This window comes from Gymnoscopelus microlampas (assembly GCF_963454915.1).
Source record: "Gymnoscopelus microlampas genome assembly, chromosome: 1".
In the NCBI taxonomy this organism is placed as follows: Eukaryota; Metazoa; Chordata; class Actinopteri; order Myctophiformes; family Myctophidae; genus Gymnoscopelus; species Gymnoscopelus microlampas.
This window is the reverse complement of record NC_139962.1, coordinates 59,088,372-59,116,370: the sequence shown is the minus strand read 5'-3', so window position 1 is coordinate 59,116,370 and position 27,999 is coordinate 59,088,372. Positions and strand designations below refer to the sequence as shown.

The 27,999-nt window shown below is 41.3% G+C and overlaps 1 protein-coding gene across 2 annotated transcripts; it reads right to left on the bottom strand.

Moving 5' to 3' along the window:
* Window positions 1-527: 527 nt before the first annotated feature.
* On the bottom strand, window positions 528-27,609 carry LOC311047127 (aggrecan core protein-like). Of its 2 annotated transcripts, XM_084059740.1 has the most exons (20): window positions 27,439-27,609; window positions 23,730-23,824; window positions 23,395-23,486; window positions 22,400-22,691; window positions 21,400-21,574; window positions 19,493-19,620; window positions 18,574-18,867; window positions 16,366-16,689; window positions 15,598-15,772; window positions 15,016-15,143; window positions 13,937-14,230; window positions 13,765-13,851; window positions 12,116-13,594; window positions 11,450-11,563; window positions 9,544-9,657; window positions 7,937-8,095; window positions 7,234-7,316; window positions 6,807-6,951; window positions 3,641-3,823; window positions 528-2,541 (listed from the first exon to the last, which is right to left on the bottom strand). In XM_084059740.1, the coding sequence occupies exons 2-20, from the start codon at window positions 23,815-23,817 to the stop codon at window positions 2,462-2,464; spliced, it is 4,434 nt and encodes a 1,477-aa protein (XP_083915866.1). In that variant the 5' UTR covers window positions 23,818-23,824; window positions 27,439-27,609; the 3' UTR covers window positions 528-2,461. The 2 variants fall into 2 exon arrangements, with proteins under 2 accessions (XP_083915866.1, XP_083915867.1); XM_084059741.1 differs by lacking the exon at window positions 9,544-9,657 and having other exon boundaries at window positions 27,439-27,608.
* Window positions 27,610-27,999: the final 390 nt, after the last annotated feature.

Here is a 27,999-nt window from a genome sequence, read left to right as displayed (position 1 = left end):
ATATTTTGTTCCAGGGACCCCCAGAAGGCAAGATTTGAGTTAAAAATGTTAGCTTTAAAAATATATATATTCAAAGATTTGCACAATATTTCACGATTTTTCAGAAATAGTAGATCTACTGTACATGCGCATAGTGCGGAGCTAAGTGACGTTCTATGAGCTTGTAGATCTGCTATTTTTGAATAGCTAAAATCAAAAATGACACAGATGCTTTCCCGGTTTTAATGGGTTTAATTTGACAAATGGCGAAGACAGCCGATCTGCTATTTTTGCTCTTTTGACAGTTTGTGACAGATTTCTCCTATACTGACAGGCCCAAAATAGGGTTGAAAGTAGTTAAGCAGGTTCACATGCCCACGTTATGCCTGATTTATTTTGGTTGCATGTCATGTTGTGCACCGAAAATAACCGATTTTCAGTATGCAACACCGGTAGGCAACTACTGTAAATATTAATCACCCTTTAGATTCAACATGCTTAGATTCTAATAACATAGCTAAGATAAATAGATAAACACATTGCCCATAGACGGTCATAATTTAAGTATTTTTATTTGGCATTCAGTGATATGTTTATAGAATTCAATCACTCAAACATGAGGCACATTTGGGTATAAACTGCAGAGCTTCATCACACTTAGGTTTGGTGTTTTAAAGCATAACAGAAAACTCAAGACAAGACAAAAATAAATATACCTTGAAATGGGAGGACAAATATTGCTGTTTCAGTCAGTAATTGTGGACGTGCCCGCAGCATAGACACACCAATGAAAATAAACTATGTTTTATCGCTGCAAATATTTGCCACTGCATTGTCTGTTGAACTCCTCTGGTCTGCACACTTATGTTCCTGATGTGATAAACTCTCGTCGTAGGCTTACAGTATTACATTTAAATATTCGAGTTAATTGTCAGACTATGTAGTTCTGTCTTCTTGTGGTACATACATCATACAGCAGGTGGCATTATTTATTGTACTCGTTAAGAAGGCACAGCCTCCCTTTTGTACAACAACAACAACAACAACAACAACAACAACAACGAGGCAAAGGAAATGCAAAAAAAATAAAAGCAGTCAGAAATGGAAAACAAACAGAGGCAACTCAATGAGCACAAGAATGCTCCTGGAGATGGTTTAGTTTTTCTGAGTTTACATACATTAAATAGTTAACACAATTAGTTTATGCACTGTAAGTTATTCTACACGGGTCCCACAGAAACACTATGCACTGCACAGCTTTGTGAAAGATTTTGACAACTCTACTGAACGCAATGATAAGAGGCTTAAACCAACCGATATGACAAACTGTGGGGTAAATAGAAACTGAACATGTTTTGCCCAAAATTCATAAATACAGTTAGAAAGTAATTGACCCAGACAGCGTTTTTTTGTGGATTTGACTGTATCTACCGTTCAGCATCATTCCTTATCTTACAAACCTTTTAAAAAAATAAAATAAAATAAAAACCTACACGTTTATCTATGGTTGGCTCAGTACAGTGCAGGATAATGCCTTCCCAGTGTGTCAAGCATAGATACCATCACTGTGTTTAATCAATAAATAAATGGATGATGTTCACATTAAACACTGTAACTAATTTAGAGTAGAGGCTATAGCAGACTATACTCTGCAACATCTAATCATTAATCTTCTCTCACTACTGGTTTGATGGGTTATGGGTTTGACCAGTTAAAGACATCCAACAGCCCTATAGAAAACTATACATTTCATATATTAAGTCACTAGTAACTCATAACTGATTATTGGACATGCATTGCATAGAATCACAACAGTTATGTTGCATTTACTGGTTCATTCCTAACATTAGGAAGAGAGAATCCTGCTTAGCCCTCACCATTATCCATATTCAACAGAAATTACCAACATTAAAGGCTTGGCTATAAATATATGCCCTAAACTGTCTAGTACCTTACTGGATACACCAGCTTTAGTCTTGGCACATGGTAAAGTGCTCCCTTTAAATGCTAACCAGTGTACAGTATGTGGAATATGTATTTATATATGTCTGTGGCAAGGATCTAAACCAGATGAGAGTGAAGATAGATGAGATGAATGCATTTCAGCCCTCTGTGTTTAACTCCTCAAGGTTCATATAGGCCAAAATATCCCAGTAGTGAGTGACTCTAGCAATAAACTGACATTACGACAAAACGTGACAAAAATAATACACTCTTGAGCAAAAGTAAATCATTATTTATAACTGTAATGATGGGCGTGGACAAACAAATACAACAAAATTCCATGATGCGTCACAAACTACCAAATGTATCATTGACTAACACAATATTCCTTCTGGTTCCGGTCGCTTTTGTCTTTTCTTCGTGTGAGCTTGTCAATCTTGGAAACCTCCAATGTAAAATAAAAAATATATAAAATAGATTTTGTGTGCTGCATTGCAAATGTTCTTTTTAAATAACTATAGGTTTGCTTTTTCACCGCTTAGTCGAGCTCGTAGCTGTTTGCGTTTGATTCTGTTTTACTTCTGGTCGCCGTCCGCTGGATTCTGTTGCTGGATGTGACTGCAAAGGGCAAAAGAACATGTGCATGAATTATCTATAAAGAATATCTACTCTACCTCTACTTTGAATTAACCCATTAACCCATTTTGGGCGGGAATTCAGATGCGTTCCCGGTCTTAAAGGTTAACCCTATCATTCCTATTCTGGGTGTGTCATTGTTGCGTGATTTGGGAACGTACGGGGCCGTTTGGCCAACCCCTCCCCCGACTGTCTCCACTGGCTGAATAACGCCTGCTTAAAAGGTACATAGATGGGCCTTGCTGTATGTTATGCCACGCAGTTAGTGACAGGACACTGTTACTAAAAAAACACAATATAAAAGACAGCTTTGGTGCATTTGTGCAGTAGGAGTTCCCAAATCACGCGTCATTGTTAGCAGACAGTGGGAGAAAACAGGCAAAAGTTTGGCGAAAACAGCTGATTTACCGGCTAGTTTTTTATAATAATGAAAAAGGAAATAGTTTTGGACAAGGCTTCCACCTGACATGAACGATGGTATACTTTCCGGGTAAATACCTTGCAAGTACAGAGCTGCAAAGTGTTACCCACATGCAGTGGTGGAAAAAGTAAAAGATATTTTACTAAAAGTATCAATGCAGTATAGAAATACTCTGTTACAAGTAAAAGTCTGGAATTCACAATTTACCTGAGTAAAAGTACAAAAGTATAGTAATCAAAATGTACTTACAGTATCCAAAAGTAAAAGTACTAAAATGTTTGAAAATAGCAGATCTACAAGCTCACAGCTTGTAGATCTGCTATTTTCAAACAGCCTAGGTATACAATAGGGCTAAAGTGGTTAATGTATGTTTTATAATGTAATAATTTATATCTGCAAAGTAACTAGTAACTAAAGTTTTCAAATAATTGTAGTGGAGTAATAGTACAATATTTGCCTCTGAAATGTAGTGGAGTAGAAGTAAAAGTACTGAACATTGGAAATACTCCAGTAAAGTAAAAAAATACTTCAAAATTGTACTTAAGTACAGTACTTGGGTACATGTACTGAGTTACTTTACTCCACTGCCCATATGGCCTTTATCAATATACTATAAAAATCATAAAACGGACTGCTGTCTCTGCAGTGTGTACTACTTACATTTGGTACATTGCACCTGCGGCTTCTCCCACTCTCCATCTGGTTTGCAGCGTATGACAGGTAGGTGGCGCTGTCTAAAGCCAGGCTTACACTGGTACCGGATGACAGAATGGACCGGGTAATGCCACTTCCTGCCCCCATACATGGCTGCATTCTGCAACAAAGGCGGGGCACCGCACGAGACTGAGGGCAGAAAACACACAGGAGGCCTAATCAAACACATGTAGTATAGCCTACTTTAAGCTCCTATTTATTGGTATCAGAATGAAAACTTTTTTTCCCCCAAGGTTTTAAAGGAAAAAAAAACTTAAGTTTGTTTGAATTTTAATGTCATAATATTTTTATATAAAAGCAGCACTATGGCCTGGGCCGTAGCGTGACGGTCCAGGCACCCTATAGGCTGCAATGCCTCTCTAAATAAAATAAGCCCAAAAAAAAGCAGCACTATGTAACTTTCCTCTTCTACCCCGAATTTGAACCCAGTTTACTGTGCAAGTGCTGAACTTTTTACCATTGAACTAGTACAGGGGTCTTCAACGTTTTCAGGCCAAGGACCCCCTAGCTGAGAGAGAGATGAAGCAGGGACCCCCTCTATATTGCATATTAAATTGTGTTTCAGATTCAATTTTTTTTGTTTACTTGGTCTGCTCTTGTTTCCCTCTACACCAAACACCTCTTTGCCAAAAATAGCTACAAGCTCACAACGCCTCGCAGCGCGAGGCGTTGTGAGCTTGTAGATCGGCTATTTTTGGGCTAAAGTTCTCCTCAGAATAGGGATGCTAGGGTTCAAGTGGTTAAGGTAAAAAAAAAACATATCACACCAAGATTTGGCGGACCCCCTGTATAACTCTGAGGACCCCCTAGGGGTCCCGGACCCCCTGTTGAAGACCCCTGAACTGGTATATCCGACCTGATTGCTCAGGGGATAAATTGAGCCTTGACCATCAGGTCAAATCCGTGTCAGATCCTGTGTCTATGTGAGACATGACACAGTTCGATCCCGGGCTCCCCCAGAGTTAGTGTCTGAATGTGTCCTTGAGCAAGACACTGAACCCCTAATTTCTCCTGATGAGCAGGTTGGTGCCTTGCATGGTTTCCGCCACCATCGGTGTGTGAATGTGTGTGTGTGAATGGGTTAATGTAATGCACAATCTATCTAAAGCGCTTTGGATAAAAGCGCTATATAAATGCACCGTTTACCATGACCTTTGACACAATCTAAATGTCTCAATAGAAGAGCAGGGAGACAAAATACAACCACCCTAATTGTATAAGTTATATTGTATATTAACGTGCTCTACCATATAGATTGGACACAATTACATTTTATTCATTAAAAAAAAAAGTTACTTAGTGAGGCTTTAATGTTATATTATCATTAAAATCTTAGTGTTCCACAGGTTGAGGATCAGTGTAATAGATCATGCATGAAGGTCATAAAGTGCAATGTATCCTCTGCTCAACCAAGCTCAACAGTAGAAATGCAATTTGGTAGTATTGGTTCATAGGTTTATTATAGGTTCAGCCAGTTATTACACTGACCCGGAGCGCAGTCATCAGAGAGAGAACAGAAAGAGACAAGACAAAGAAGACTAGACTGTAGGACAACAAGAACTCAATCACACTGTCAGTCACAACAGGAGGGAGTAGACAAAACACACACACACAACCCACAAAGCACACAACAACAAGCAAACCTAGGAGTCCTCTCTACAGTGAAAGGTTGGTCTTAAAGGAGGAGTTCACCCAAAAAATGACTTATTTTCTATCAATTGCACACCCTATGAAGCCTTGAATCCATGGATTCTTTTTTGTTTTTGTCGCATTCCTAAGCTAATAATTTGATTCCCGTCTCCTACCGGCTAATGTATCCGGTAGGAGACACAAAGATTATTTGTGTCTCCTACCGGAAATACACACGGTCATCAAATTATTGTCTTAGGAATGCCACAAAAACAAAAATAAATCCATGAAATCAAGGCTTCATGGAGTGTGTAATTGATAGAAAATAAGTGATTTTTTGGGTGAACTCCTCCTTTAAGCATGTTTTTCAAAGTTCCTAGGGTGGCAGCTTTGATCCTCAAAGGGAGTTTGTTCCACAACTTCGGTGCCAACAGAGCAAAAGCACTGTCGCCCGGCCTTACTGTGCTAGAGAGAATGGGTTCCCAAACTTTTCAGCTCCCAAAATAATGCGGTTATTGACTCCCGACCCCACCTAACCCTGGAAGTCATTTATGCACATAAACTTGCATGTTCGGTGCACATTTGTAATGTATTAAAGGCATTGTAGGGAACATTTAAAAAATATTTATATATATATTTTTTGCATTTTTCCCCCTCTATCAGCCACTATATAATGATGCTGGGGTGTTTTCCTGCATTGAAACACAGGCCTCTTTCTGAAAACCCTATTTTCCCTATTGTTGTTGTTGTTGTTATGTTTGTCCGGGACGTAAGGAAGTCTATGGAAGTCTATGGAGGCATCACCCCCTGGTGGCCGGGAAACGAACTGCACAAACATAAACAATGCAGGGAAAATACGGTTGTCAGAAAGAGTACTGTGTTTCAATGCAGGAAAACACCCCAGCATCATTATATAGTGGCTGATAGAGGGGAAAAAATGCAAAAAATATATATATAAATATTTTTTAAATTTAGGCTTAATGTTCCCTACAATGCCTTTAAGCCTAGGACTTTTGACTGTAGGCATACTACTTACGTACTGTTAATAATCGTGTTAATATAGAATTCAATCAATCACATTTACAGTACCTAATGAGATGGGTAAAATGTACTATTTGTAATCATTTTTAGATTAGAATGATTTTTTTTCAACACTGACCCCACCGTCAGTGTTGCGACCCCAACTTTGAGAACCCCTGTGCTAGACCGTGGTGGAGTCTTCAATCATATACAACTGACTGTCAGATCTGATGGTGCAGGGAGATTTGTGTAAAAGTTCCACAATATAGGGAGGTGAAAGACGGGCTTTGAACAAACAAACAAAGTAATCTTAAAATGCCACTACGCTTCACTGGGAGCCAGTGGAGAGAGACATGGACCGGTGGAAGGTAGGGATTTCCGCTTCAAAGTAAAAATGTTGTAATGGGGTCAAGCACTACCAGAACATTCCACCCTGGCCCTGCCTGTGTGTGTATATATATACCTGGTCCTTTCTTGCAGGTGAACGGCAGGTGATAGTTACAAGGCACGTCGTTCCACTGGCCGTTCTCGTGCCAGATCATCACAACACAATCCTCTCCTGAGTTGAAGTAGTTATCTGGCTGGTTGGGACGCCAGTTCACAAATTGCTGAGGGAGAAAGAGGCCTATGATTATGTCATTTTGCCACGAGTAAAATCAAAATCAAAATAATCACCTTGAATTTCAATTACTATAGGTGAAAAATGTGTCAAATGTAAGTATAAAATAGGGCTTAAGTTGTTAATATGGTGCCAAGCTTCTAAATCATCTCCAAAATAAATAATTTACAATTGAATAATTAATTTGGTAATTGACGTACTATGGAACAACATATACAGCATATTATAGGTCATAACAGTACAGTAGTGCTATCATGCTAGTCTGCCTTACCAGCGGTGTGCCATCTGTCCAGCGGAAATCATTCTCTACTGTCTTATCATTCAGTCCAATCCACTGGTAGTCCTGTGCATTTGCTTAAGGAAGAAATAAAGAAGTGAAAGGACTGTCTCCTCCCTCTCTCCCTCTCTCTCTCTCTCTCTCTCTCATCACTGTCGGGTGGAAAACCGTAAATTGTCAGGAAATGAAAAAGAATAGGAACCTGTGTTCCAATGGATCCAATTTAGTCCCAAGCTCTTGTTAATACTTTTCAATGTTTAAATGTTTATAAAAACCCACAGACAGACTTAACCACTTTCAACCTGGTGTCCCTGTTTTGGGCATATCATTAAAGCAGTAGTTCACCCAAAAAATTACTTATTTTCTATCAATTACACCCCCCATGAAGCCTTGAATTCATGGGTGTTTTTTTTTGTTGTCGCAATCCTGAGTCAATAGTTTGATGACCGGGTCATCGGTCAATAGGAGAATCAGTAGGAGACTCTGAGTCTCCGCCGGTCATCAAATTATTGGCTATCAATTTGGGGGTCCTTGATATGACACGGAAAAGTTTGAGAAGCACTGAAATAGGGCATTTATTTCTGGAGGGGGGGGGGGTGTTTGACATAAAAAAACATATATGGAGAAACCACGTTTCTGCCCGACAGCGACAAACATACATCAAACATGCCGTTTTTTGTATTTTCTTGTCCCTCACAGTTGACAAAGTGTTGCTCCTCTGGGGTGACCACGCTGACCAGATGGCCGTTCAGGTCCCTGCAGTGCTGCTCCGCCTCCAGCCAGGTCTCCCTCTGGAGCATGTGCAGGTAGCAGTTCCCCTGAAACTTAATCCAACCCACCTCACACTGCTGCTCGTCTGCAGCCCGCCACCGGAGGCACACATTTTGTGAGAAAGATGGATTTACCACAGAAAGGACAAAACAAAACAAAACAAAAAAGCGAGTGCAAAGATATCGTCAGTTCCATTGATAGGTGGGATCAGCATTATGATTAGGCCTGTGATCATTTCAATCCACAATTACTTAAACACCACCTTCCCTCAGCAAAATAGCTGATCGACAAGCTCACAACTCGCTGCGTTGCAACGCGTTGTGAGCTTGTCGATCGGCTATTTTCCTGCGAAAGCTTTCACCACAATAACAGAAAACAGAAGACCCTAGCATAGATCCCTGAGGTACTCCGGTCAACCATATGGGGTTTAAGTGGTTAATGGCATTAACCACATGGCATCCTTCTGTCCCTATTCTGGGGGGGGGGGGGACATTAAGGCGAAAGTAGCAGATCTACAAGTTCTCGCATTGTGTTGTGAGCTTGTAGATCTGCTGTTTTCTTGTAGAGTGAAAATAGGAGGGGCTCTAGTGTTGAGCCCTGCAGGGAGACTCCAGCCAACTAAGTATTATGTTTTTTTTTAATAAGATATTGGTTGTGTAGCTGCCTCTGATACTCACCTGATAACGTCTGACATTCACTAGAGAGTGAAATACAGATAGAGACGGGTTGTATGACCAAAGCACTGTATCCTTTGGGTGAAAAGCCTTTATTCTCCTATAGATGATCTCACATGGATCATTCTGTCTGCGACAGTATGTATTAGTGCTGAAGCTGTTCTATGTGCTGCTGATACAGTGTTTGATATTGTTCACAACCCATATTTTTTGATAATTTGAGGTCCTTCTTTTTTCTACTTGAAGAAAAACTTATACAGTAGTCTAATATGAAGAAAGTAAAAGAAAAATGAAAAAACTATGTAATACTTCACCTTTGTTGGCATACACCGCTCTCAAGAGTAACGCTCTTAGTTTAAATAATGTGGAGTTGTACAACTTGTACATTTCCACTCTTTTCGCTCCACTGTAACATTCAAAGTTTTCCTTCACCCTCTTGACTCACTTAAATGACTGTCGTTTCTTTTTTTTTCTTTGCTTACACAGGCAAGACTGGCAACATAAACAAGTATTATCACAAAGCCACACAGCTTATCGTCTCTGTCGGGTGGAAACCTCACTATGTCCAAACTGTTACTTTTCAGGATACAAATTCAAAAGCAGTAAAAGCAGCAGATCTACAAGCTCACAACTTGTGGATCTGATACTTTTGATGCTTTTGTGTGACTCTGAAGTATGATCAAGTAGGGCATTAATTTATCAAAAAAAACAAACACAAAAAGTAAAAATATGGATATAGGAGGTTTCTGCCTGACTGCAACGTTATGATATGTGCGACTGATGACTTGTTTAACATCCCTTCTAGTTGTTTTTGAGAGCTCGTTTTGTTAGTGCTTATTAGCTGAAGCCGATCTCGTACCGATCTCACAGCGATCCCCTCCGTAGCTCGGCAGGCATAAGCATTTGTAAGAGTCCCCGCTTTCCACACAGGTGGCTCCATTGGCACAAGGGTTGGAATGGCACACGTCTAGCTCTGCAAAAAAGGGGTGGGGTTGAGACTGTTGTCTCAGCGGGGAGTGGGGTGGGGGTGGGGTTGTAGCAGGGAAGGTAGCTGGGCCGGGATGGCATATACTGTACCTGTAATGTTGATGAATTGAATACATATAGGAGGGTCACCACAATGAAAAGGAGTCCTCAGGACTTTTTTTGTGTTATCCTTTTAGCCTTAATGTCTTACTGTACCTCGTGCTGTTTTACATTTCTGACTAATAAAGTATTCAATCGATCAAACCTCAGAACTGATGGAATCGTGGTGATCAGGGCTGCTGCTGCAATGTTTGATCCTCATTAGACTTACTGCAATCTATCACACTGCAATGCAATACAATACAATCATCCATTTTTTGTCTAGAGATGATAATGTGGCCAGTGAATACTCAGCATTGCTAAAGGGAACTCTTGTTAAAGGGATATTTCACTTTCAAAAAAACATTTGGTCATTTTATCATCTACTCAGGCCTTTGTGAACCCCCCAGACAGTTTTTAAGTTGCTTGATTAATTATTTAGATATTTGATATTGATTTTATCAGACACGCCCACTTCCTATACAAACCCATTGTAACTACAAACTCCATTTTAACCATGTTAGATTCATCAAAAACACCCGTCCTGGGTTCTGGAGACTCACCCTGCCCTCCTAATGCGTGAGGGGGCCTTGTTTTTCCAATTACTTTTTTCATTTATTTTATTTAAATTTTTTATTGTATTATTTTTTTCATTTTCCGAAAAAAAAATATTAGAAATAAATGAAAAAAGTAATTGAAAAAACACGGCCCCCTCACGCATTAGGAGGGCAGGATGAGTCACCAGAACCAAGGACGGGTGTTTTTGATGAATCTAACATGGTTAAAAAGAAGTTGAAGTTATGGGTTTGTATAGGAAGGGGGCGTGTCTGATAAAATGAATATCAAATATCTAAATAATGAATCAAGCAACTTAAAAACTGTCTGGGGGGTTCACAAAGGCCTGAGTAGATGATAAAATGACCAAAAGTTTTTTTGAAAGTGAAATATGGGCACTCTGTAGAAACCAGCTAGCTCAAATCATAACAGAATAGGGAGTGCTTAATATCCACTTCCTATATATTGTTTGAGGTGGACCAGCAAAATCACACCCTTATTTATAATTGTCTTTGCCATTGCTGAAGTAAGTAAAAAGAAATAAGAGTATGATATTTGCAAGAGGTTTAGAGTTTGATCCACAACAATTGCAGCAGAATGTCAGTATTCAGATTCCATTCAGAAGAGAGCACCCATTTAGGAGAAATGCCCAGGGGGTGGCAGACATGCAGCTTACGAGCACAGCAGACCAAAAACAACATAGTCTGGAGACAGTTGTGATAATTGTGACAGAGAGCCGAGAGAGGTCCTAAAATGTCAAAGCAAGGCCCACACGTAATTTGCCACACACTTTAACATTCAGCTTGGCTTAAGGACAAACAGTTACCCAACAGACAGAATGAATAAGTGATAGGAAGCAACACACAAAACCGTGGTACAAAACACATGAAGACAGAAGAGAAAGGCAAAATGAATATTAGCAAGTCTGCAATATACAAAAAAGGGAAAATGTTATTTTCAAAGCGCATTGTCTCTGAAAGTAACTAAACACAAGCTAGTTAACCTTACAGAATACAGACTATCGAGGGAACACAACGACAAATTAGCAATAAAGTGTCAGTGTAGTTCAGACATGGAGATCAATACATTGACAATTCCTTATTATCAGAGTGACAATGCAAATATCCCATGGCTTTGGGACTCACCATACTGGCACTTCTCTCCTTCTAGTCCAGGAGGGCAATGACACAGACCAACCCCTCCCTCGACGGTACATGAACCAGCAGCGCATGGGTTAGGCTTACATGGGTTAGCGCCATCTACAGATGCAAACAGGTGAAAAGTGAAGGGTCAAACACGTTGATTGATTACACACACATCGTCTCTGTCGGGTGGAAACCTCTTTTTGCTGGTGCCTTATCCCTAAACTTCTTTGCCATTTTTTACTATTTTTTAAAAACATTTTCAAATAGTTCAACTAGCCGATCGACATCGACACGTTGGGAGCTTGAAGATTGGCTATTTGAACTATTTGAAAATGTTTATAAAAATAGTAAAAAATGGCAAAGAAGTTTAGGGATAATGAATAAGGCACCAGCGAAAATAGGGGCCCATATGTCCAAAACTGTTCAAATTCTAAAATAGCAAAAGTAGCAGATCTACAAGCTCAAAACGTGTCACTTCGCGCCGCGTTTCAAGCTTGCGGATTGGCTACTTTTGCTGCTTTTGTGTGACGCTGTAGTATGATCAAGTAGGGCGTTAATTTATGAAAAAAATCACAAAAAGTTAGAATATGGAGATAAGAGGTTGCTGCCCGACAGCAACGATATACAACGTTATCACATGGAACGGTTTAGGAATACAGTACATACCTTCCTCTGAAGCTGGCACGTCGACAGTACCTGGCGTCTGTAGAGAGATTGCCGGCGGCGTGGTAACACCGTTCAGTGCTGCGGGGGCTAGCGCAGGGCCCAAGGTCCCATAGAATCTGCTCGTGGTGTCTGTCATCTCAGCCAAAGCCTCGTCTTGCCCTGTTGTGTTAGCGGTCGGCTCAATCTTGCCGGGTAAAGAGGACAGGGCAGTGAAGGAGAAATATCCGGAGTGAGCCCCAGATGAGAGACCGCTACCTGTGGGTGCATCACCACTGCCCGAGTAGAAGACACTGCTGGTGCTTCCGTCTCCGCTGTACTCCACCGAGCCCTGGCCAAGCTCCATGGAGACTGTTGTGGGCGTTTCCGTCATGATGACGCCTCCGCTCAAGAATGTAACGCTGCCCTCGTCTCCGCTGGTAGAGGACTCGGATCCAGAGATTCCAGATCCGGACCCAGAGGGATAAAATGTGCTTCCAGATCCAGACAGCGGCCCGCCGCTTCCCTGCCCAGAACCGTAGAGCAAAAACCCTGAGGCCTCCTGCTCTCCTGAAGATGGCTCTGTGAGGTCAGTGAGCCTTGGCCCAATAAAAGTCACACCTGAGAAGAAACCGGAGCCACTCCCTGAGCCTGAGCCACTTGGGTCACCATGGATCATCCCTGATGCAGAACTGTCTCCAGAGCCACTAAATTCCAGAAGGCCTCCCCCCGCCTGCTCTTGCTCTTTGTGGCTATGTGAGGACGTTACCTCCACCAGTTTGCCGTCTATCAAGAGGATCTGTCCGTCGGCACTGCCTAACTCTCCTGACTGCTCACTGGAACTTTCCCCAGAGCTGCTAGAGCTATCTGAGGAAGAGCTGCTAGACCCATCTGAGGAAGAGCTGCTAGACCCATCTGAGGAAGAGCCACTCTCTTCAGACCTGAAACCAGATCCACTTGCAGATCCCGACAAGTCCCCACTACCACTGAACATCCCAGAGCCCGTTCCAGAGGGGAAGGTGAAGACTCCGGTGCTTCCTTCTCCAGCTTCTTGGGATTTTCCTGAACCCGAGCCCTCTCCAGAAAGAACGCTCTGACTTCCAGAGAAAATGACAGTGATCCCAGAGCCCTCTCCACTTAACCCTGATCCAGACAGTTCATCACCACTGACAGTTGTCGCTCCGCTGGCCAGCTCAGCACTCCCACTGCCAAACAGGTCTACAGACCCAGACAGGTCCCCAGAGCCTGGTAGGGACCCAGACCCAGGCAAGTCTCCAGACCCAGAAATGTCCCCAGAGCCAGGCTGGTCTCCAGAGCCAGACAGCTCTCCAGACCCAGAAATGTCCCCAGATCCAGGCTGGTATCCAGACCCAGACTGGGCACCAGATCCAGACAGGTCTCCAGAGTGGTCCACAGAGGCCCCAGACCCGGAAATGAAGTCAGCGGAACCCGAACCAGAGCCTGATGTCTCCACAGCTATGGGAGAAACGATTATGGGCGGAACTATAGAGACGCACAAAGAGATGGACATGGGAGAACATTGAAACAGAGGTGAAAGGGAAAGAGAGACGGAGACACAACAAAGATAAGTAAGCCGTCAGTGGAATGTGAATATGAACTTCATGATCTTTCGTTGAAATATCAACTTTAATCATTAGAAGAATATGACTTACCGGGCCTGAACAGATCAAATATTGATGTTAGGTTAACCAAAGCCTCCTGGATTTCTGTGGTGTTCAATCCAACGTATTCAATATCCGCTGCAAGAACAAGTACACTTACTACTTGCACCTCACATAAGTTGAAAATCATACAGCAATGATTCCATAACAATGTAATGCTTACGTTTGATACAATAGGCATCGTATCTGGCATACTGGTCCAGGTGCCCAGTCTGGTTAGAATGGGCATACACTGTGTATACTCCTGCCCTCCCTGCCCCACACTTTGCTCGGGGGTTGTTGATAGGATAACGGACGCTGAGATCCAAGAGCCACCCAGCGCGGCACTTGTCAAAGCCGAGTTTCCAGGCGGCGTGGAGCTCCCCCGTGGAGGCCAGGGTAGCGTTCTGCTCCTGACAATGGGAACGAGCCTCATTGTAGGTGAAGCCTTCACTTGAGCCAACGTGGAAAACATCACCTAAGAATCAGATGGAAGAGAGTCGTCAGCATGGTCAATAATTGATTGATAATTGATTGAATACTTTATTTAACAGTTTACAAAAGGTACAGTAGTAGTTATACAATAAAGCGAAAAGGATAACACAAAAAGCCCTGAGGACTTGTTTCCATTGTGGTCCTGTGTATTCAATTCATCAAGATATATAAAGACATACAATACGATGCAAGAAATCATCAATACTAAGATACCAATAACAGTGGTGGATAATTTATTTTGGCAAGCTAGAAGACTTGTCTAGGTCCAGTTGTAAATTGCAGACGGGTGCTCTTTTATGGCGGTTTTGAAGGAGGGGAGGGACTAGGGAGTCACACTTTTTGTTTGCTGTTGGTAGGGCATTCCACAGTTTGGTGGCATAACAGTAGAAGGAATTCAACAGGTAGCATCTACTTAAATTAACAATACATTTTTTAAATGAAATAATTTGAAAATAGAAAAAGTTGGATCATACAAAAAGAACACAACTTAGACAGGCCTGAAGTGGGCTATTATGTAAAAGTGTCTCAAGGGTTAGAGTGGCCTTATTGGCTAATACCGGAAGTTTCCTGGTTTGATGCCTGGCTCTTTGAAGTGTCCTTGAGCAGTGTGTGGTACCTTGCATGGCTGCTGCCTTCACCATCATAGTGTGAGTAACGTACATTGTAAAATGCTTTGGAGGAAAGTACTCATGGATTAAAGTTCATTTAATCCATGAGTAGTACTATAAAAAGTGCAGACATTTTACTTCATGAGGTGAATATTCTCACCTCTGAGCCCGTCAACATAGCAGTAGACATCATAGCGCTCCTCTGCTGGCCTCAAGCCATAGGACCTGACTCCAGGTCGATCTCCCAGGTCTCCAGAACACTTATCTCGAGGATTAACGATAGGATACCTGAGCAAGGACAAATAACATTATATGTAATTATGATTATGAAAATGTATGATAATAATGATTATGCTAAAAACAACTACCTTTTTTAAATAAATATATTTTTAAGCATCAGTGCAGTTCATGTCACGGAACCACAAATTGACTTTCATTAGGCTATGGACCCACCTCCTCCCCATTTAAAATAAATAGCCATACTTTTTCTGTATTGCAATAATATCTAGCAAATTGAATTTAAACCAGTGGTTCTCAAGGTTGGGTCCAGGAGGCCCAAAAATAGCAGATCTACAAGAAATTGTATGTCTGCTACTTTTTAATATTTTTTGAAAAATATCGATGTGGAAAATTATGAATAATTTATAATTTTTAAATACACATATTCTTCTTCTTCGTCCTTGACAACAAAAAACATTGGAGAACCACTGATTTAAACTAGTCAGTGTCCTACCAGCCTTACCTGACAGTCTGGTCCAGTATCCACCCTGCATCACACTGATGGAACCCAGCCTCATAGGATGCCTGCAGTTGCTCTGGGGACGCCATGGCGGCCCCTATACTGTGGCATGCTAGTTGGGCTTCAATGAAGGTGAATGCATAGCGACCAGAGCCAGCTCGGTAATGGAACACTACACCTGTATAGAAATGAGAAAGATTGTCTGGTTTCTGTTGGTAATATGTTTTTTCTTCTCTGTTATAGTAATACTGATGGTCACTGGACATGCTAAGCATGGTAATCAAAAAACAATAATTAATAACTAGGGGGAAAAAGCCGTTCCTGGGGAACTATGTGGACAATACAGTTTAGTAGAATTAGCTTTTGAGAAGCAAAAGCATAAATAGATACATAGATTAAAAATAGCAGTTGAGTGGAAGTTGTTGCATAGTATAAAACATTTGAACAGAATGTCATTTTACATTGAAGAGATAAAGCATTTCAATGGAATGCAATTTTGAAAGTGTGGACTCGAAAGAAAGATCACAAGAGACAGGTTTAATGAGAGCAAACCAGATAGAGCTGTGTACAGTTACTGTTAAAACTGAAAGGAGTTTAGCAGCCAATCTGATATGTACCATGGGTATTGGTAGGCTATTGCTATAGCGTAACGAGTGGTTGCGACAGCATTGATAGGGCAAAGCAGGTGATTACTACAGTGTATAGGTGGTTGCTATAGGGCATGGGTTCTTGATAATTCATATAATAATGTCCATCAATAGTCCTACTGACCTGTCGGAGACATCACAAACATTTTGCTTCGTCCTCTGCCCACGTCTGGTCTGGCAGTGACTCCCTCTATCACCTCGGTAATGATCTCTGTGACGCTTGGAGGTTGAGGCAAGGGCAGTTCCGTAGGGCTCTGTGTGAAGGTGATTTCCACACCGGTGGGTCGCTGGGTGAACAGTTCTCCAGCCACCTCGCTCTCTGTGGTTGTCTTCCAGAAAAAGACCCTCGGAGTCTTTGTGACGGTGGAAACGCTTAACACGCCGCCTTCCGTTTCTGTGAAGTACCCCATGCCTGAGCCGTCTTCATCGGGAGAGGGCTCAGCCAGGTCTGGGGCGAGACAAGGGAAGACAGGCACGGTGAAAGTTAACTTTATGTCATACATGTGGATTGAAAGACACTGACAAAGGCTTAAAGGAGTAGTTCACCCAAAAATGTGCTTATTTTCAGTTAATTACACACCCCATGAAGTCTTGAATTCATGGAGTTTTTTTGTTTTTTGTCGCATTCCTAAGCCAATAATTTGATGTCATCGGTCAATAGAAGACTCAGTAGGAGACTCATTGGGTCTACGCCGGTCATCAAATTATTGGCTTAGGAATGTGACAAAAGCAAAAAACATCTCCATGAATTCAAGGCTTGTGTGTAATTGATAGAAAATACGCAATGTTTTGGCTGAACTACTCCTTTAAGGGCCGTCCATGCAGAGCACTAGAATTGTAACTATATTGTTTTAAAAATGGAAGTACAGTGGTGAACAATATAGTTATAGTGTTTGGTGTGAAGTCTGTGGACGGCCCTTTAGTCTTTACATGAATGATCTGAAACAACGGTTCCCAAACCTTTTAGCTCAAGACCCAAAAGAGAATTTGATGTCTCCCCGACGCAAACTAGTGAAAATAGCCGATCCACAACTTGCTGTAAAACATGTCGCATCAGATCTGCTATTTTCACTACTTCTTTAATTCATGGAATTTCTTTGTTTTGTTCTTCTTTTATTCATGAAATTCAATTGAAAAATGTTTGAAATTTGTAAAATGTACTTGTGACCCAAGTTTGTGATTGCTTGTACTGTACTGTATCTGCATATTTTCAAGTCTGTGACCGATACTCTACATACGACTTTGGATTTGAGTCCGTTCTTTAATTTCATAATACTGTATCTTCAGGAATGGTCAAAATGTCCACTCTATAACGGAAGTGGCTCACGCCTGGTTGCTAATTTGCTAGACTGCTATACTTGGTTGCTAGACCGCGTCACGCATTGAAAATATAATACTTACAAGCTTACACCGCTTTGCAGCGTGACAAATTGTGAGCTTGAAGATATGCTGTTTTCGGTGCCTATACACCCATGCACAACTAAGTATAACTCAGGCTTAAAGGAGTAGTTCACCCCAAAAAAATCTTATTTTCTATCAATTACACACCCCATGAAGTCTTGAATTCATGGAGTTTGTTTTTGTCGCATTCCTAAGCCAATACTTTGATGACAGGACTACTGGAGACTCCGCCGGTCAACAAATTATTGGCTCTGGAATGCAACGAAAACAAAAAAATCTCCATGAATTTAAGGCTTCATGGGATGTGTAATTGACAGAAAATAAGTCATTTTTTGGGTGAACTACTCCTTTAACCTATTAAGACCGGGGGCCGATTCTACAAAATGCCTTCTAAATCAGTAGTTCTCAAACCTTTTCATAATTCAAAGTTATTCAAGACTTTTCAAACACTTTCAAGATTTTTCAAAAATGTACGCGAAGTCTAATCTAATATAACACAAGATTAATTGATTGATTGATTGATTGATTGAATACTTTATTTAGAAGTTTGCAGAAAAAAAGCACAAGACAGTACAGTTCAAATACAAGGTCAACTAAATAGCATTTAAAAAAACCCAAGAAAGCCAAATGGCTTGTTTCATTGGGATCCTTATGTACTCAATTCATAGTGACATTAAAAGACAGACAGATATACACTATATGCAGAACATCATATAAAACAGTTAAGAAGTGAAAAATAAGAAAGAAAAAAAAATATGTACAGTGAAAAGTTCGAGGGGGGGAGGGGGGCTGGGTTATGACTTTTACAGGGGCCAGTTTCGAGTTGCAGCCACCCGAAGGTACTTTTTTAGGGCCGTTTTGAAGGAGAGTAGGGTTTTACACTCCTTCGCTGCTTTTGGTAGGGCATTGCCGGTTTTAATGAAGGACCTACCTGTGTAGCAGAAGGCGTCGTAGCGGGACTCGGGAAGTGGGTATCCTGTTTGGTTGGCATGGCGATAAACAGTGCGTACCCCCAGCAGCCCCCCGCCGCACTGCGGCCGCCGGACGTTGATGGGGTATCGAACGCTCCCGTCTCCCAGCCAGCCTGCGTTGCACACGTCCATACCGCTCTGCCAGGCCAGGTACAGCTGGCCCGCGGTGGCCAACCGGGCTCCTTGCTCCGAGCAGTCTTCCACAGCTTCAGCGTAGGTGAACTTGGTCGCAGACGCACTGTAGAAAACCCTGCCTACATATTGTGAGAAGGTTAAAGGATGACTTCACCCATTTTCATCTTCATATAATAGGTCCTCACTACAGTGTGTTCTAGGTTTTTTCGGAGGGTATCCGATAATTATCCCTGCATGACATACACGATACGCGTTTTCAATGGATGAAATGGTTAGTAGACGGTATAGGATTTTTTTTCCAAAAGAAATTGCACTGTACACGGTAGAACACACCACTGCCTCACTAATGCTCATGATAAAATGACTTCTGAGTAGACTTTTGTGTCTACTCAGTCTGTGTCTCAGAGGAGGGCTGTGGACAGTTCAGAAACCCGCCTACCCAAGCTAATAGAAACTGCAGGCTTTCCATTCCTGGAAAGTTAGCGTTTTCGCATAAATAAATAAAAAACTGCCTAACGATGATGTCACTGGTGGCGGGTTTCTGAAGTGTCCACAGCCCTCCTATGAGACACAGAAAAATAGTACCATTTAATCAGGAGCATTAGCTAGGACCTGCTATACGAAGATACGTTGAAAATGGGTGAAGTCGTCCTTTAATGAATGTCAATATAATTCAAATTCAAATGAATGTGACAAAATGAGTGCTTTCACAAATGGGAGAGGTTTCAGCAGAGTTGTCTTTACCTGTCATCTTCTCGGCGAAACAGTAGACGTCGTAAGTCTCGTTGTCCTCTCTCACGCCGTACGTCCTGACCCCAGGGAGAGCGTCTTTGTCGCCAAAGCAGTTCTCACGTGGATCGTGGATTGGATACCTTGGATTCATGGGATTTAAAATTGAGTATCTGTAATTGTTAACACCTGGACCTTACGGGGTGCAGCGTGACCACGTCAACCCAAGCGTCCCTATTCTGGGTATGTCATGATATAGGAAAACATTCTGTGAAAATATATCCAACGGGCTTGAGGTGCTGAAGCACAGGGCACCAACCTTGGGGGGGGCACCAAACGGCGTGAGAAAAAAAAAAAAAAACGGCGAAGAACGCCGAAATGTAGAAGCAGGGCTGCTGAAGGAGCGCTACAACATTGAAACGCGCCGGTGAAGCGTCATTCTTTTTCGACCCCCCCCCCCCCCGTTGACAAAACGCTCCCGGGGGGCACCGAACCGGGTTCAAGCACCGGGCACCACGAAGTCTTAATCCGCCCCTGAAGGTACGGCATACAGTGTCAACTTAATGGGCTTTGTTTCATAGCACAATAAAACGTGGAAACTGCTATCTGTATTTTATTATTTTCCATAGTCACTCATCATTTATGTGGTTTACAAATATCGATAATGGCTGACTTGTCACAATTGCTCCCCGGTAAAGCTGCAATCTGTACCTTTTATGGCCTACCAGTCCCCTGCCCAAGCGTCACTCAAAACGTCCACTGCTGAGCTATCACAGAAAGCCCATTTGGGCAGAAGATAAATTGCATTTTGAACTTCATGCAATACCTCTAGCATACGTCATTTTGTTTTTTCTTGATGCTTGCAAAAAAAGACAAAGTCATCTTGAATCTTGTCAACCAGTTGTGGTCCTACCTGACCACATGAGGTTGACAAACTACCACCACCACAGTTGTGTTAGTTTTATTGTATTAACCTACTCTACCATACAGATTGGTCAAAATAACATGTTATCACAAAAAATCGTATGAATTGCAGATTTAATACCAGGTGTGTCTAATAATGAACATGATAGTTGCTCTTTTTTGTTTGTTTGAGGGCTGCAGAAACCTTGACCCAGACATGTGTCGCATGCTGCAATAAATAACATTAAAGTTGACGCGTGTGCTGGCCAATCTTTAGTAACTGGAATCTGATAACCACAGCAATGTAGACACAGAAATGGGACAAAGAGTGACTGTGTCCCAAAGACCAGACTGATGCAATGGAAAGAAATGCAACAAAAAAAACACTAAGCTGTGCTACAGAAAGTATTTCACTTTATTCATGGAATAAGGAAAGCAGGGCATAAGAGGGCTACTTTTGACTATTAATGAGGTTTTGTATTGTGTATTGTATTGCGTTTGAGTGTTTTATCCACTTAAAGCTCCACTATGTAACTTTCCTCTTCTACCCCGGATTTGAAGTGCTGACATTTTTACCATTGAGCTAATAGAGGTGAGACATGACCTTTGACACCGTCTAAATGTCTCAATAGAAGAGCAGGGAGACCAAATACAACCACCCCAATTGTATAGTATGTTAATATTGTATTAACATAGTTAATATTGTGTTAACAACCCATTAAGACCTGAGGCAATTCTTAAAAAAAAAATCTAAATCCTAACAGTTTCTTGAAAAAAATATAAGAAATATTTCTTCAAGATTTTTCAAATAGCCAAAGAAATCTAAAGTGACACAGATGTGTTCCAGGTCTTAATGGGTTAACATACTACTCCATACAGATATGACAAAATTACATTTTATTCATTAAAAAAAAGTTACATTGTGCCACTTTAAAGTGGTTATAGCCTTATTGGTTATCATACTGTATCATACCTTATCCCTGGAAAGGACCACAGGATAGCTCTTCTGAATAACTGACCTTACTGTTTGATCTGACAGCCAGCCGGCATCACACTGGTGGAAACCGTCTTCAAAGGCAGCTTGGAGCTGTTCTGGTGTAGCAACCACAGCACTGTTCTGGAGGCATGCTGCCTTGGCTTTCTCAAAGGTCAAGCTGTAGCGGGAGCTGATGGCCCGATAGTGGAACACAATGCCTGGAAATATTAATAAATTAGTAACTTAAACCTTAGTGTGTGTATATATACAGTACTTCAGTTGACCGGGGTCCTCGAGGGGTGCGGTCTATACTATACCAAATCTCTTTGGCAGAAATAACCAATCTACAAGCTCACAATCTTCAGAAATGTTCTAAATGGTGCCACGTTGTGAGCTTGTGGATGGGCTATTTTTGAACAGCTGAAGTATAAAATAGGGTTAAAGTTGTTAAACTGATGCTATATTAAGTCATTTTTGCTGAGGACCCCCTGGAACCCCCAAAAGGACACCTGGGGCTCCCCGGACCACACTTTGAGAACCACTGTTCTACCATACAGATTGGAATCACATTTTATTCAAATAAGTCTCATATTTTAGCTTTAAACTGTATTATAATATGAATAACTTTATTTATATAGCACTTTTCAAAACATGCTGAACAGCAGTTGGAGCATAAAATATATAAGTACGGTAAAATAAAACATACACATTTACAAAAAAGCATAAGGGAATAACATAGTAAGTTAATTCTGACAAGCAATAAAAACACATTTAAACAAACTAAAAGGAGACCAAAAGAACAGACAGATACAGACATACGCAACACAATTATATCAAATGAGGTGATCTAGGGGCTTTCCTGAGTGTGTTTTCAGAAGTGATTTAAAAGATGCCACAGAATTATTGTTATTTTTTTTCCAAGGCTAGGGCGTTCCATAGCCTATAGGTGCTTGTACGGCCACTCCACCAATGATAATACTATAAGCATGCTTGCACCTCAAGCAGACCTCAAGGTCGAGGTCAAGGTATTGGCATACGTATACCTTGAACCTGCACGAGGACATTGTCATGGTTGTCCTCGATGCCATGTTGGACCTCACAGCGGTAGTGTCCAGTGTCGTTGGAGCGGAGCTCTGTTATCTTGATGCTCGCGTCCGTTGCCGTGGCGGGGTAGCCCACCATGTGGACCCTGTCCAGGTAGTTCTCCTCGACACGCACGCGTCCCTGGAGGGCCACGAGGACGGTCCTGACTTTGTCCTTGGTGACGTGGCTCCATTTGATGCGGTGGGCGAGAGGGGCGATGGTGGGTGCTCCTGGGTCGGGCACGGTGTGATCCTATAGGTTGCGGGCATAATTGTCACGTGCTTGCCAACTCAATTCAAGCAACTTAAACATCAACAGAAAGTGACAAACACTCATATCAAACCCCCTGCAGAAAATGTACTGCATAAAACGTGCTGGATTTGCAAGCATAAGGATATACAGTATATTTTAGCGTAAGGATACTGTTGCTCAAGAATATACAGTATGTAGTAACATAAGGATAGCGTCTCAGGCAATTTGACTGGCTGAGGAGAGATTCTCAGCCCATGTTATTGTCGTTTATGGTTGTGTTATTGTGTTGTTATTTGCCATTCTTTGAGACACATATACGGATAATGGCCGAGCCCACCATTGTCTTGGAGCTGCAAACAACACTGGTATCAGTACTGACTTTGCGAGACAGATCGTATGAGATCCTATTTTTTCTGTCCTAGTGTAAAACTGTGGTCAAGCATCATAATGTGTTGCAGAGCAGGATTAATGTGTTATGTCATTTCATGTTATATCATTCATTTTATGTGTATGCGATAATTTGGTTAGCCACCCTGAGTGATAGGGACATGCTACAAACAGCGGCTCTTTCCCTTCTGTATTCTAACTCAACTGACTTGGTGTGTCGGTGCTGTAAAGGAATGAGTTGACAAGAGTCGTCATGACTACTCTGTCCTATCAAAAAAAATACATCGATCCTTATTATGTTGATTTGTAGACGTACCTGGAAATAGCATGGTAACACCAAGCTACCTCCCAGTAGAGGGCGCTGGGGTTGGTCCAGAGGAATGCTCACACTTAGCACGTCTTCAGGGTCTGGAAACCATAAAAAAAAAGAAATGTAATAGTTATATTGCTTGCTATATTAATATATTGCTAATACATTAAAACATAAAAAATAAAGATAAATAGCCACTCACAACACGCCACGATACGTGTTGTGAGCGTGACCATTTTCACTATTTAAAAAAAAAAAAATGGCCTGGGGCTTAAATGGTTAAATGCTTCTTCTCATGCTTACATTTGGCCACAACAATGTACACACTTACCCACACTTACCCAAAAAGGCTTGATCCTCATACATATAATCAAATGTGGCTGAGATGACATGCAGGCTCATACACAGCAACACAACGCTCTTGCTCATGTTTTACCTGAAAGTAAAAAACAAAATAATAATTATAAATTGAATTAATGAATCAATTAATAATAATTCCTCTTCTACTAATTGAACATTTTGATGAGGTGCATTGTAAAATGAGTTAAATTAACACAGAGGATATTTTCTGCGTAACATCAGTATAATTACTGTAAATTTGAGACTGATGTAGTCAGATGAACTGTTAATTCCATAGGTATCAGTGTCTACAGAACATATGACATAGTGCACACATAACTGACATTTGTGTTGAATGTGTTTTGTTTGACACTTCACCTAGTAACACAGTAGACAGTTATGACTTTGTGTGCATGCAGGCCTTATGATTATTCATATTCCATGAGCTCTAACAGACTTTCTCACAGGGAACAAAGACTTACAGTTATTTCAAAAGGGAATGTTTTTTTCCATTATTCCATTTACATGTCTGAGTAACAAGTTCCCACTCCCTACTCTAAAAGTAGAAGCTGTAACTTTTCCTTAAACTCTCTGTGCGTGTGTGTGTGTGTGTGAGAGCGTGTGTGTGTGCGTGCGTGTGTGTGTGTGTGTGTGCGCGTGCGTGCGTGTGTGTGTGTGTGTGTGTGTGTGTGTGTGTGTGTGTGTGTGTGTGTGTGTGTGTGCGTGTGCGTGCGTGTGCGTGTGCGTGTGTGTACGTGCGTGTGCGTGTGTGTGTTGGCGTGCATGGATGCAAGCGCACGTGTGTGTGTGTGTGTGCCACGTGCATCCATGTCAACAAACACCTGCATTAGAGGAGGTATGTCCACCTCGGTAGAGTAGAGCATACTGTAACAGTACAACCTGACCTACATGTAATCTGCAGATATACACCTCATACTGTAGACCATGGGTCTGAAACCTTTTTGACATTACATTTAATTATGACACCTCATCAAAATAAAATACAAAAAACAGATTCTGATCGTCCATAAATATAACAACGTGTGTTTTTTTCTTTGGACATGTTTTCTCTCACAATCTCCTAGACTCTCTCTGCAGTCAGAGTTCAGAGTTTGAACTAATGTAGAATTATGTGCAGGATGTATTTTTTATACAAATGTGAGGGAACTTGATTTAGTGAATATGTGGTATTTTATGTTAAACCAAAAAACCTCTCTCACACTTAAGCCATTGTGCCAGTGATCACCCTCCCCTGTGCCAATGTTGGCACCCGTGCCTAAGGTTGCCTACCCCTGCTTTAGACATACTGTAGAGAAGTGGTTGGTTGTCAAACATTCTTTAGTGGTGTACTCCCACTAAAAGTACCCCCTTCACCAGCACAAAACATTCTTCCTGATACCGATTAATTTTGTTTCTGTCTTGACGTAATTTAGTTTTCCCTCACTTCACTATGTTTCTTTTTCGTTTTCTTAACCCATTAAGACCTGAGGCCGATTCTACGAATGTTGCCACACTTTTTCGTACCATGGACCCCCAAATTGATATATATTTGACCGCGGACCCCCATCTGAAATGTCTTCTGTGTCAGGGACCCCCCAGAGGAGAAGTGGTGTTGTATATGTATATCTGCAAAAATAGCAGATATACATGCTCGCATATCTGTATATCTGCTATTTTTGAGAACCACTGTTCTAAATCCTAATAGTTTTCTGTAACACTTATGTTGCTATAGCTAAAATCTAAAATGACACATGCTTTCCTGGCTTTAACGTGTTAATATTCAAAACTCACTCAGGCCAGGTCAAAGTTGTTTAGGCCAACTTATTTCAATGTTTTTATTGACGGGTGGCACTGTTGTATATTATTGGCAATTGGTTGTTTTGAAAATATATATGCATACAGTATAAGATGATATGATTTTTTCAAACGTGTATGTTAGCTTCCAGATTGAACAGATTTTTTGAATGTGGGATAAATTGTTCATAACCAATGTCAGACAAAAAACAGAGTACCCCTAGGAGCAGTCCAAAGTATCCCTAGAGGTAGGCTACTGGTAGGTTATACTCCATTGGAGAAACACAGCTATACAACATGTTTAAACTCCACTAGACCTTGTTTAGTTACATTGAAAAACTTGGAAAATAACTTAAATTGGATACTGGAATCTGTACACTCATTATACCCATAGCACAAAAAGCAAGTGACACTGACATTCAACGCTGAATAAAGTGACAGATTCATGCATCCTGTGATAGGCTATTATGCCACAGTATACTGTAGGAAAAAGATGTGATCATGAACATATCAGTTCATAGAGAAATGGTGATGATGACATTACAGGTGTGATGAGGATGAACATATTTCCAAGCGGGACGCTATCCTGGCATAACCTCTGAGAGCAGAGAATCCTTCTGGCGCTTTTCACGGATTCTACAGGCTACTGCAACCTGTCCCGAACTGACCCGAGCAAATATGTACGGGTCCTCTCTTCAGCTTCATGACTGCTGCTCGCCTACAGTATAGTACTTCACTCTATTACTGTTATTATATTACAATACAATACAATGCATGGCATACCAGAAACACAAAGGGAAACGAGCTGGTTTCTTCAACACTTAAACCCATACTAACCATGCAGGGTCCTCCAGGGGTCTATCCTAGCATTGGTCCACTCCTTTCCCCCCCCCTCTACAGTCTCTGCACCACCAAATCTCCTAGGCGAAAATAGCAGATCTACAAGGTCACACCGTGTGGCAAACATGACACGTTGTGACGTTGTAGATCTACTATTTCTGCCAAACGTTTACCCCAGGAATAGGGATTCTAAGGTTCATGCGGTGAAGGAAGCACTGTTAAGAAAAAGTTCCTTCTTTCTAAGTGTTTGAAGGGAGTGGCGTTTTGGGCTAAAATGTGTTTTCAGATCATTAGCAGTTCACTTAAGTGCGAGTGGTGGAAGAGGTACACTCCACACTGTGTCCATTCAACTGGTGTGGTGAGGAGGGCTACACACCCTTAACTAGACCACAAGACCAGATCTGTTCCCCCTCGGCGCTGTTAGGGAGCTCTGACGTCATAATATACAACCTATGTAAACGCTGCAGTGTGTTCCACGGGAGGCACCGTTAACAACACTGCTCACATTCAAGCACAATAATTCAGTTAAGTTCAAATTGAATGTGCAGGGAGTAGGCTATCAGGACCACAACTGAGCTATACTACTGTATGTGCAATTATTTATCTGCAGATAACAGCGAAGGCATTTGGAAATTATATCAATTTTGAAAACGAGATCTATTGTTTATTAGCAATATCGGAATAATGTAAAGACTGTACTCTATAAAATAAAGTGTAGATCATCAAGTCTCCTAAACCTTGATGCTTGAGAATGTTCACCCATGTGTTGCTACATCATCAACACTTTTTAATGCAGAAATATGAGTCATTATGTTCAGAAGAATACTAGATATAAAGAAAACAGCATATCTTTCATATTTGTTTTCCTTAAAAACAATTAAAAGATTATCATTGGGCTATCTATCCTGGACACTATTAAGATTGCCTTAAGTTTAGCACATTAAAATAACTGGCATATAAAAACATACATCTGCAGGACTACCTACCATACAGTAGGTATCTATTATTCTTGAATTTTGTTTCCTCAAAGAAAATCTGTGGATAACCCCAGAACCAAACAATGAAGACATTACCCACCTGTTGCAGAGATATCGCACCCGGGAAAATAAATAAATAAATAGAAATATTTGTAGTAGTTTTAAAGTGATGTGCGGGAGCCTGTTGTCCCGTGTGATGAGGTTAAATCCCAGTCAGAAGCACAGGTATAGAAGGGAGAGAGTCCTTTTTCAAGAGGGGAACAAAATAGTGTAGCTGTCAAATGTCCACAGAGAGAGAGAGAGAGAGAGAGAGAGAGAGAGAGAGAGAGAGAGAGAGGGGGAGGGAGGGAGGGAGGGTGGAGGTTGCGACACAGTGACGGAGAGATGGAGTAAAGCAGTCAGCCCTACATGCCATGAGGTAATGTTCCCAATTGGTGGGAACTCATATGAATTTATAGCTACTCCATACTCCATAGTACATTGCTAGCTTATAGATCTGTTCTTTTTGGCACCTTTAACGATGAAGTATAAGTCACACCTAAAGGTCACAGTAGGCCTTTACGTAAAGCTCAAGCTTATCTACCGTCTTGACATTTTGGTCTGATTCATTTATCATTTAACATGTATTTTATGATTCCTTCTGGTGGCCAGAATAATTCAG